An 11453-nucleotide genomic window follows, 5' to 3' on the forward strand; every position below is an offset into this window, starting at 1 on the left:
TTCTGTAGCATAATATATGGATTATATTTATGAAAAGAATACTATGACCTATATACTGTATTATAATTTTGTACAGATGGTCAACAAGTCTCAGTTTTACCTGTTGGAGCGCTCCTTTTACCCACTCATGGTAGTAGTCTGAACCGCTTATCCCCCTCGGGGTCGCAGGGAGCCAGAGCCTAGCCCGGCAACACAGGGCGTAAGGACGGAGGGGGAGGGGACACACCTAGGACAGGACGCCAGTCTGTCGCAAGGCACCCCAAGCGAGACTCGAACCGCAGACCCACCGCAGAGCAGGATCCGGTCCAATCCACTGCGCCACCATGCCCCCCCCCCCATGGTAGTAGTTCATGGTAAAATACAGTACTACAGTACTGTACATTACATGACAAAGAGTTTTAATTTACTGCAAAATATTGTATTGATGCTGGCTACTGTTAATATCTGCACTCTGATAACCATGTAGCCTACGCATAAGCAATAATATTAACATCATGCAAGAAAAGCCCAAATGCAGGCCCACGATGGACTCGGGTGGGAGTTTCATAAAAAACAAGCAAAGGAAATGCTAGCTATTAAGCCTCTAGAAATAACTGAGCTAAATAACCACGGCGAGGTCATGGGCAGAGTACTGATACAAAATAGCCTCTTTTATTCTATGCAGCCAGTGACTGTTAGAAGGGACTGGGATACATGTACAGCAGGGGGAAAATCTTGGCCTTCCGCAAGTTTACTAGTTTGTGTCTTTACTCTGAAGCGGGAAAGACTTGTGCTTTTGTCTTTGTGACAGTCCAGCTCGAATACCTATATGAATGTGCATCTTCCTCTGTATTTATTGCTTAATTTGTGTAATAACATGAAAAAATGGGGAGAATACATATTTATACTGTATTACATACTGTGACTTTACAGTGAAGTGAGCAGGAGCAGACAACGGAATCCCTAAAAAGTATGTGTATCTACGAAATCCATCAATACCAGTATGCAATGCATAATTATTCTTTATAAAATAGTATATGCTGCATACTTTTAAATAAATTTGCAGTGTAAATCTATGTGATAGTTTGATTTGGTAATTCCGACAAATTTAGCCAACTTTGGAAATATCTACTGTATTATAATCTCCAAACAGGAAATAAAATTAAAACAATTTTTAATTTATTAACAGATGTATATGTGATATGTTATGTATATAATCATGTACATCTTCTATTAAGTACCGGTCGTTTCGATGAATGATTGAATCCTTTCCGGAGGAACAGTCTAGCATTATGCAAGAAAATACTGTAATTAAAATACACTGACTGTGTGTAATTTCGAAACACATCCGTGAAGCTTGTGATCTGTAATGTATCGAGACATTTATTTAGAATTTGTGGTGTATAACTAAACCGCACTCGCCAGTGGTACAGCGTGCAATCGTGGGTCTTTCCGCTGTGGACAGTCACTGCTAGGCAGGCTGGGCACAGACGTCATCTGTCACAGAGCGGAAACATGGCAGAAGGGCGTCCGTAGCCAACCGCGCGCCGCCCGTACACCGCACGTACGGCGACGTTGTGACGTACGTTTGCGCACAAGCGTGCGATAACAATCCGGACGTCAGGTCGCGTTATCGGGGGTGCTACAGAGGCACAGGCATGGTCGGGGTGTTTCGGCCGTAAGGAGTCGGCCTTCGGGAGCTTCATTGGACAGTCGCGCAGGGGAAGCACGATGATGAGCGCGAAAGCTGTTCTCTTCTTCGTTCTCACCGTCTTCGTTCCTTGCTGTTGTGGAAACAGTAAGTTTGTCACAGTTGTGTACTGTGTGTGTAGCTTTTGCGGCTAGCTACTGTTTTACTCTCCTGTGACACAACAACAAAACTGTGTCAAGTTTTTTGTGCTTGACTCGTTTGACGAAAACTTTTGCGAGGTACACGTTTACTTGCAAAAAGCACGAGTTTGATTTTTCTTCTTTCTTTCTTTACCTCGTGTTTAGTTAGCGCTTAAGTTAACGGTTAACCGTACCGTAAACACAAACTTTTTTTGGCAATGTTTTGATTTAACTTTTTAACTCATATGTTATCTGTTAAGTTAGACGTCGTTGTAAAACTAAAAGTTTCCATGCGCATGCCGTGACATGTGTGTAGAGCCGAGGGCTGCAGCTGTTCACAGTAGCAATATTAGTAGCAAAGAATAGTCATCATGTTCAGAATTTTTAAAGCTATGCCCTGCTGCTGTTGTGTGTTATTAGTGTGTGTGGATTAAATTCTAAATGAAATGATACAATGTCAATGAAATGATAAAATATCCGATATCATTGCATACCAAACATACCCGGTGTCGGTAGGTGTTCTTTTCAGTGTTAAGACTTCCTGGACACAAAGAATTGGGCTGCATTGCCATGGCCCATTGTTATGGACGGATGAGGGATCAGCGAAGATCATGATCGGTTGTTTGGATGAACCAGCTTGCCCAGGGGGATGGGCAGAGTGTTTGTTGTGGGATACGCATACGGCTGGCACAGTGGTTACAGCTTCTGCCTTTATGAAGGTTGGTGGTTCAAATGTCGCCTGCTGCTGTAGAACCCTTGAACAAGGCACTCGCCCTTTGTTGCGCCAGTAAAATCACCCGGCTTTATTACATTTAGCTGATGCTTCTCCAGGACCAGAGCAACTTGCAGTGTTAAGCTACTTACAATTATTTGTATATCTTGGTAATTTTACCGGAGTAATTTAGGGTAAGCACCTCGCTCAAGACTCCTACAGTCAGAGGTGGGAGTCGAACCTGCAACTTCTAGGCCTAAAGGCAGCATCTCTAACCACTTTTCTAGGTGTCAAGTTCAAGGTTAAGTTCAAGTTTCAAGTTTATTGTCATAGGTACAAGTACTGTGTACAAGTATCATGAAATTCTTCTTGAATGCTTCTCCACAGACTATGGACAAGACAGAGACAATACGTGTATTATGTAAATGGATAAATAGTTGTAGGTAGATGAGCGTTCTAAGTTGCTGTGGAGAAACTAACCGTTGGCATGAACTGCTTGTCCTGAGCGGGGTCATGGTGAGCCGGAGCCCATCCTAGAAATGCTGGGCATGAGGCCGAAGTGGAGCACACCCTGGATGGGACGCCAGTCCATTGCAAAGCACACATCAAGGGAGGGACAGAGGTGGGCCCCTAGGACCCTCCTCTGCATGGTGGGGAAGGCAAACATGGAGCCGCTGTGCACCCCAAGTAGGACTCAAACCTTAGACCCACCATGCTGCTGTGCCCCCCGCTTTGGAGAAACGCGTCAGCTAAATGAATTGGTGTAAACTCCATGTTCACAGTTTAATTTGCCTTTTTTTTTAGATTTGACCTACCTGTCAAACTTCTACTGCAAGACCCCACAGAAGCTCTCCATGTACAGCTGGTATGGCAGCGTCCGGCTGTACCACTTCCGAGTGCCTGAAGACTCCGTGCTGGTCTGCTGGCACTTAACTGTGACCAGAGGGTCCGGTTCAAGTTGTGGCAACCATAACATCTCAATGTGAGTGCCTACATGAACTTACATGTAAGAGTTGTGAGGAATCAGTACCACAGCATCCATCAGATGCATATTTTGTCTAAGGTCAGTTATGTATGTGTTATATGTTTTTGTTCCTGCAGATACATTCGGTCTGGTGCACCTCCTGTAATAAATCCCATAGACACAGCATTTCCAAATGAAACGGCCTTCTTGCTGGCATACAATCTCACTGCATCCATAAGCAGTGGGCAGAATACCACCATCTTCAATGTCTCTAACCCAGAACCTGGGGACTGGTTTATTGCTGCACATCTCCCAAAAGATAATGGCAAAATAGAACAGAAGGTAGCAGTCTGTTGGTTTCAGTGATGTATTTTTTTTTTTTTTTTCTTTCCCAGACATGACTGTCAGAATAGCTGATTGTTATTTGGCTTCCTGCAGGGCTTCTCGTCCATGTGCTCGTACTTCTTTCAGCCTCAGATGTTTGTAAGGAGGGTAATCGACATGCCCATCCTTGAATCCAAAGCACCTCTTCTTCAGACTGTGTCTTCTCCTGAAAAACCAGCATTTCTTAAGTAAGTGTTCCTGCTAGTCAGCTACATCTTATTAATTTCTGTGCATTTCAGAAATGGAGCGATTATTTAAATTGCATTTCTTCGCTTAATTCACATTGGCATTGAATATATTGTATAACTTTTCTGTATTCTAGGTTTTTTGTGCCAGATTACTCAACACACCTCATCTTCCATGTGTGGGGCTGTTCGACAGAGGGAGTTGAAGGTGCAGACTGCCCACTCATCATCACTGTGGGTTCTACCTCTCTGCAACCCTTCTCAGTCAGAACAGTGAACTGCACAGGCATGACCTCTTGTGCAGTCAGACTATTAACACCCCCCTGGGAGACATGGATCCGCATCACTGTGGAAAGCATCTATGTGAACCTAACCACAACCTTTTCAGTTTCGGCAAATCTTACAGGTGAGTACAATGTGCATGTTGTCCTTTATACACTGTATAGGGTCTTTATGGGGCAAGAAGGTAATTATTTGATTTTCATGCACTAAATTACGTGGTGCAGCGAGTAGAAGTATTTCCTGGGGGTCCAATTATGGAAATGCTATTTTTTCGGTTGTAGATATGAAATAGTGGTGATATTAGATGTTTACTGAGTACATTGCTGTTTTAATTTTTTTTTTATTTTTTATTTTTTTTTAACAGTGGGGTGCAAGCCTAAAAGTGTGGGCTTGATTGGCGATTTCCTTGCCAAACTCAACACCAACAGCAACTGTGTCTCTGGAGCAAATAATTCAGCTGTGGTGGGGAACACAACCATGTCAGGAAACACCTCGCTGATGCTGGAACCCTTTGGGAATGAATGTTTACGTACCTATTCTGTGTTTAAAGAGGAACTGGATGTGGTCTCGGTGCAGTTTTCAGTGATCGGTGGCCCCAACCTCATAGTTTTGACCCAGGCTCCGACACTTATCCCCCTGGATCTTACATCCTTCGCTGATACTGGTGGGACACTGAACCTTCATCTCAAGCTCAATCAGGTATGTTGTCACTCAGCCTCAGTTATTTCATATTCTGTGCCTTTATATGCTAGTTTGCATTTGAACACAAAGCATGACTGCAGAAAGTCCTTTACAGAAAATAGTGTAATTGAAGACAGTATGAAATGAGAAATAATGCGTTTGCATATAGTAGTAGACCCTTTTGCTGAATGAAGATAAGTCCTTAGGAAAAACTCTCATTCAGACTCAACTTCTGAAAGGGTTATGATTAAGCATTGCTTGATTGGTTTTTGTCTTGAGCTAAGGGGAGTTAGGGGAGTTTTTCTAAGTTTATTTTGTTGCTAGTGAATTCTTTAGAAAGGTTAAATGGAGCTTGGCACTGTATCCTATTACTGTGCACTGATTTTTATTGGGCTTTCTACTGCCTTTATCACTTTAGTTTTTTCCCTTATGGTATGTATGTCCTCCTCTTTCTTTGTAGATAATTAGTGCGCTGAACATTATAAGGTGTTCAACCTGTTGGATGTTATAATTACTGAGTTTAGTTTGCTTGCTTTAATTTTTATCTATCTGTCCCTGCTTCAGACAAATATGACCAATGGGAATGTGAGTGTGGTGGCTTGCCTTGCTGCTAAATCTCCTTTTTTGGCATTGAACACCACCCAGTCTTGCAGAACAGGTATATTCAATTGCAATAACTGTCATGAACTCAAATGTGTTTATTTTTGCATATATGTTTCTGAACAAAAAAAAAAAAAATTGGGCTTAAGGCAGTGTGGTAGTTAGCTGTCACCTTGAAGTCAAAGGACCTGATTTGAATCCCCATGTCATGTTCTATATCCTTTTATTAAGGTAATCACCCTGAAATGCTCCAATAAAAATTACCCAACAGTATAAATGGGTAAATTGTAACTAGCTTAGTATACAAACCTGACACAAGTTGTTTTGGAGAGCAGTACCAGCTAAATTCATTCAATGATTATTGTGTTTGTAATTGTTACTGACATAAACAGCTTTAACCTCAATGTCTCTCCTACAGCCTTCTCTCAGGGTTATTCCCTAAATCTGAATGTAACATCACCTAAAGCTGCACTGCGGCTCCCCTTTCCTGAGGCTGCCATGTGGTACCTCACCCTGCAGGTGCTTTGCCCAGACAATGCAAGGTAAGAGCCAGAGCGGAGAAACTCAAACTGACCTTCACACTTTCCTCATTATTGACATGCCAATTTGTAACTAGGTAATCGTGGTTGTTCTTTGCTTTCCCCCCTTAAGTGACTGCGCCAATGTTTCCAGCACCGTGATGACATCGGTGTATCTGAGTGCCTGCATTGATGAGTGTGGGACATACGGGGAGTGCAGGCTACTCCGGTCTTACAGCTACCTCTACGCTTCCTGTGTCTGTAAAGCTGGTTGGTGTTGGGAATCTTGAATTTCTAAGAAATTTGTGCTGTAATAATACAGAAGTTAATGGTGAAATAAAGCATGTTGCTTTTCCATTTGGTGTTGTCTTAAAATGCTCAGAAGCAGGCTCTTTTGTTGGTGTTTCCCCATGTGTGCTTTAGGCTGGAGTGGCTGGGGCTGTACAGATGGCAGCACAGCGCAGACTTACGCCCGTCAGCTGGTAGCTGCTCTTCTCCTCACCCTCAGCAATCTTTCATTTATTCCACCCATCATAGTGGCCCTGCACCGCTGCTACTTTGCGGAGGCGTCCGTGTATCTCTTCACAATGTTCTTCTCTACGGTACATTAAACCTCACTCTCCTAGTGCCCCCTCTTCTCAACTTGTTGGTATTCATCTGCCATGTCACAGCAGCTGAAAAGCCTTGCTAAGCCTGAAATGTCAAGACCTGCAGAACAGCATTGTGATGCGTTTTGGAACACCTCTCTTTCTGTGCATTTCAGTTCTACCATGCTTGTGATCAGCCGGGTGTGACTGTGATGTGCATCATGGATTATGATACGCTTCAGTACTGTGACTTCCTAGGCTCCCTCACCTCAATATGGGTCACCATTCTTTGCATGTCTCGGTTCAAGGACATCTATAAATACGTGAGGCTCTATTGTTGTCAAAGTAACAAAGACCTTAGGCAATTCATCTTTGTATTTTAAGTTGCAATGCATATTACTTATATATTCGTAGTTGTATTATTAGTGTATAGTTTTAACAATTCTTTTGCACAGCTTTTTCACAAGCAGTACGTTTTTACATGACATGTGTTGCAAGGAAACAAAGTGACATTTATCCCAGGAACATGCAGCTTTCTGTTTTATTGATTATGTTGTTAGGCTCATTAATGTGACTGAAGACAAAACCTTGTACTTAACCAGTGTTCTGTGTGTAGACTCTTTTCATGCTGGGTGCCCTGATCATCGCCATGTCAATGCAGCTGGATCGCAGGGGAATGTGGAACATGCTCGGTCCCATTCTTTTTGCTCTGCTAGTGATGGTATTAGCCTGGGTAAGAATACACGCACGCTTTTTAATTGTGTCATCTTGTGAATTCCAGTAGATGTTTTGATGTTGCACTCCCATTCTGGCACTTGTTGTTTATGACAGTATTTTCAGTGTGAAAACAAGAAAAATTACAGCCATGATGCTTTGCTTGAAAGTCAGTTCTAAGTTGTATGTAAAAATTTCATATTGAATGAAGCTTCAGTTGCTCTGGGTGGCCTTTTGGGATAGCAAATAGGGCTGTGGACCCCGTGTCTGTGGATCTGGGTTCAGTCTCCTTTTAGTCCACATGGAGTTTGCGTGTTCTCCCTGTGCTTTGTGTGAGTTTTCCACACGTCTTTGAACTGTATGAGGAAAATGGAGTACCTAGAGAAAACCCACATGAATATGCAAACTCCACACAGACTGAGCAGGGATCGGACTCTCATTCTTTTGCACCATTCAAGCTCTTTGAGCTGGCAACGGTACTCGCACAATCACCATGTCACCATTTATCTGCTAAGTAAATAAATGTAAATCTAACTTTTGATTGGACTGTCTCAAAAAATATTTAGAAATGTCCATCAATAACTTCTTTTTCAGTGCATGATTGCAGTTGTCCATAGCCTATCCTGGAATCATAGTGTGTGAGGCAGGGTACATGTTGGACAGGATGACAGATTATAGTAGATGGACACACACAAGGACTGTTAAAACCCACAGCCATGCGAACATGGGGAGAACATTCAAACAAAAAACAGACTGAACTGAATTTGAACCCACATCCAAACCTATAGACCAGGAGGTATGGGGCTCGAGAGCTATCTGAGCTGTTGTTACCACCAATCCAAATATTATACAAAAAATGTAAGACTCCAGGGGGAGCTATTGAAGCATGTTTGCAAACTAAAGGAACATGGCACATCCTTTAGAACACAAGCTAGACAGATGTGCTCAGAACTATTCAGAGTTTATTGGTCACTGCCCACAGCAGACAGAAGGTAAGTAGTGGTTAAAGACTGGCTCTCATATATAAATAATAGGAGGTAAAACTGAACATCGCTCACTATAAAGTATGCACATTTAACAAAGCAAGTAGTGTTTTTTTAATTTTTTATTTAAATATTCTGTGTGCTTTTCAAGCTTTAACATGCATTTCCGTTTCTGTTAATCTTAGGTTTACCGTGGTGTGAAACGCAGACAGTGCTACCCCACCACCTGGAAACGCTGGGTCTTCTTCCTCATACCTGGCATTGCCATTGCTATCATTGGCCTTTGTGTGTATGTGTTCACAGAAACAGATGAGAACTACTTCTACACGCATAGCATCTGGCATATCATGGTAGCAAGCAGTGTGGTATTCTTGCTGCCTCCACGGGAGTATCAGAAGGAGCCCTGGGGCTGCTCGCGCAAGTTCTGTGGATACCAGATATGTAAGAATGAGAAGGAGGAGCTCTACACTGTCACTTAGTGGCAGGGTGGGGGCTGCTGCCTGCCCACCTATTGTGTGTTGCACTTGGCGCCCTGTAAATGTCCTTAAGGTTTTGTGTCCCCTTCACAGATGATTATTTTATATTGGTGGTGTTCACAGGATATGTTTTAGTTAATGTCTTCAGCCCTTTGACAAAAAGTGAAGCTGCTGGTAATTAAAATAATGGAGCGATTACGATTTATTAAATTTTTTTTTTAAAGATGTGTTGTTTGTAATGTGTAACAGCACATTGACATCACGAAAACGTCTGTATTGTAGGGATTCTGTGCGACAATCTCCAAAGTAGTAGCTTTTTTTATGCAAAAAGACAATACTTTCTCCAAGTATGTGCAATATTTCTTTATATGTGACAAATAACAATAAATGAAGCACTTTAATTTTGTTCATAAATTAAAAATGTCATAACTCTGTTGTACTGCTTTGCCATACAAATCTACATTTGTGCGAGAAGACCTGATCTGAAAAGGATATTTACAAGGAGTCATAGATATAAAAGTTATTTACTGAAGAGTTCCATTGGTGTGTCTTAGTAATAAATGTACATATTCTAGACTTGGAATGAAAAGCGGTGTAATTTTTTCGGAGGTGTTTATAATCAGAATATTTTTAAAATTTTTTGTGTCAAGGAAGAGTTAGACTTGAATATTTTGAGCACTTTTATATGTTAAATTATACTGTACTGTCATTCTTTTGAATCCAATTTATAAAAGCAGTGGGAAACCCTTTATTTGTGCTATGTTTTCAGCATCTGGCTTCAGTACAAGCAATAAGAAAACTAAGCTATTAGTGTGAGGCCAGGGGTGTTGCCACACAATCATGTTTTTCAGTTTTATTGTTTTGTAATCTCTAGTTTGTTGTAAATTCATTTGAACCACTGTGCTCATTTGATTTGTTGCTGTACTAATTTCACTTTCATTTTAAAATGTAAAAGAATACCATTTTTGTATGTTGCAATGAAACCAAATGTACTGTACATGTACTGATAGTTTTACATGTTAGTTTCAACTTTTTAAATGTAACATTTGTGACACTAAATGGAATATTGTGAAACATTCCAAATAAATTTAGTTTTGGGGGGGAAACTGATGACTACCCTAATCAACAGAGTTATTCAAACTACAAGAAAACAGTGCTTTAGCTTTATTGCACAGGTCATGTGAAGAAACAACTGAAAGGTGATGAAACAGTTTTCCAGAGGTTGTATTGAGAAACTTAAGTTGCATAAAGGAGTGAATATTGCTCAAAAATTTAATTTGTCTGCTGGCCTATACCTCTTGGTATGAATTCTTGAGGGAATTAATGCCACTAATATGTCTTGTAAAAGGTATATATTTTATATATTGTTTTAATTGCTTGTATGTAATCAAAATGTGTTTTTCAATTTTCTTTTATGTATATGACCTTAAATTGATTGTAATCATTCCTCAAACTGGGACATTATACTTTGAAAATGTTTTTTTTCTTCTTTCCCCAAAGCTGTCTTCCAGGAGCCTCTTTTTTTTTTAGTAATTAGGAAATTTGAGTAGCAAAAATTGAGCTCTTGAAAGACACCGTTTGGGAAACTATTGTGTTTTGTTTTCTGTATTTAACATTAAACTGTTGATTGTACTGGTTTTCAGTTTGTCAACTGAATAAATCATCTGAGAGCATAAAGGAGTTTTAATTTTAAACAAAATGTTTTTCAAGGCACTCTTCAAAAATGTAATTGATGAAAGCATAGAGACTATCAAAAAGAGGCTTTTTAGAGCCAGGCAGTAGCCACACATCAGGCAACAATGAGTAGACTTTTATGGAATTTTTGATTCCCAAAAAATTGAGTACCAGAAAAAAAAAAAAATTAAGATTGAACAACCCAAAATCACTCCTATTGGTTGCAGCACAGATTCATGGTGGTCTGATGCCATGTTGCCTTTGATAGCTCAATTGGTAGCACAGAGGACTGTAGAAGTGCACCAGTATCCTACTTCAGGGTGCTGGTTCAAATCTAGCTCAAAGGAGTAGCTGTTTTCCTGTGCTTGTTCACACAAAATTGCTGCATCACACTAATGTCCTGCACAAGCCAACCCAGCGTAAACCTTGAAACACCCGATGTCCGTAGCTTTAGCTGTTAAGTGGTGAGCTGGTAGTGTAGTGGTTAGAGCGGCTGTGTTTGGCTCTAAATGTTGCAGGTTTGATCCCCACCTCTGGCTGCAGTACTCCTGAGCAAGGTCCTTACCCTGACTTGCTCCAGTAAAATTACCCAGCTGTATAAATGGGTAAATAATTGTGAACTACTTTAGAGAAAAAGCATCAATTAAATGAAAGAATGTAAATGTCTAGAGCCTATTCTTGAAGCATTGTATGCAAGGGAGAGTATACTGTAGCTGGAATGTAAGACAATCACATACAGGGGTAACCAAACCAGATCTCAGACTTGCTGCTCAGCCTCTTTAAATAGCCTTTAATTTGAGCTTAATCGGCCACACCTGATACTCATTCCAAAATTGCCTCCCTCTATCTAGGAGATGGGAGTGAAACTGAGGATTCTACCTGCC

At 41.0% G+C, this 11453-nt stretch overlaps 1 protein-coding gene across 2 annotated transcripts; it reads left to right on the forward strand.

Moving 5' to 3' along the window:
* The first annotated feature begins 1510 nt into the window (after positions 1 to 1510).
* Positions 1511 to 10565, forward strand: pgap6 (post-glycosylphosphatidylinositol attachment to proteins 6). 2 transcript variants are annotated; one of them, XM_018738597.2, is made up of 14 exons: positions 1716 to 1777; positions 2326 to 2528; positions 3326 to 3503; positions 3623 to 3827; positions 3924 to 4057; positions 4192 to 4460; positions 4701 to 5035; positions 5582 to 5675; positions 6036 to 6159; positions 6269 to 6405; positions 6559 to 6737; positions 6899 to 7045; positions 7339 to 7455; positions 8605 to 10565. In XM_018738597.2, the coding sequence occupies exons 2-14, from the start codon at positions 2459 to 2461 to the stop codon at positions 8896 to 8898; spliced, it is 2283 nt and encodes a 760-aa protein (XP_018594113.2). In that variant the 5' UTR covers positions 1716 to 1777; positions 2326 to 2458; the 3' UTR covers positions 8899 to 10565. The 2 variants fall into 2 exon arrangements, with proteins under 2 accessions (XP_018594123.1, XP_018594113.2); XM_018738607.2 differs by lacking the exon at positions 2326 to 2528 and having other exon boundaries at positions 1511 to 1777; positions 8605 to 8898.
* Positions 10566 to 11453: the final 888 nt, after the last annotated feature.

This window comes from Scleropages formosus, chromosome 20 (assembly GCF_900964775.1).
Source record: "Scleropages formosus chromosome 20, fSclFor1.1, whole genome shotgun sequence".
Taxonomy (NCBI): Eukaryota; Metazoa; Chordata; class Actinopteri; order Osteoglossiformes; family Osteoglossidae; genus Scleropages; species Scleropages formosus.

What these genes read in the sequence shown, in the direction of transcription:
- pgap6 (XM_018738597.2), top strand. Translation starts at nt 2,459, where the DNA reads ATGGGCAGAGTGTTTGTTGTGGGATACGCATACGGCTGGCACAGTGGT. An exon ending in CAGCTTCTGCCTTTATGAAG is followed by an intron (nt 2,529 to 3,325) that starts GTTGGTGGTTCA and finishes CTTTTTTTTTAG; the next exon opens with ATTTGACCTACCTGTCAAAC. An exon ending in TAGTGATGGTATTAGCCTGG is followed by an intron (nt 7,456 to 8,604) that starts GTAAGAATACAC and finishes TGTTAATCTTAG; the next exon opens with GTTTACCGTGGTGTGAAACG.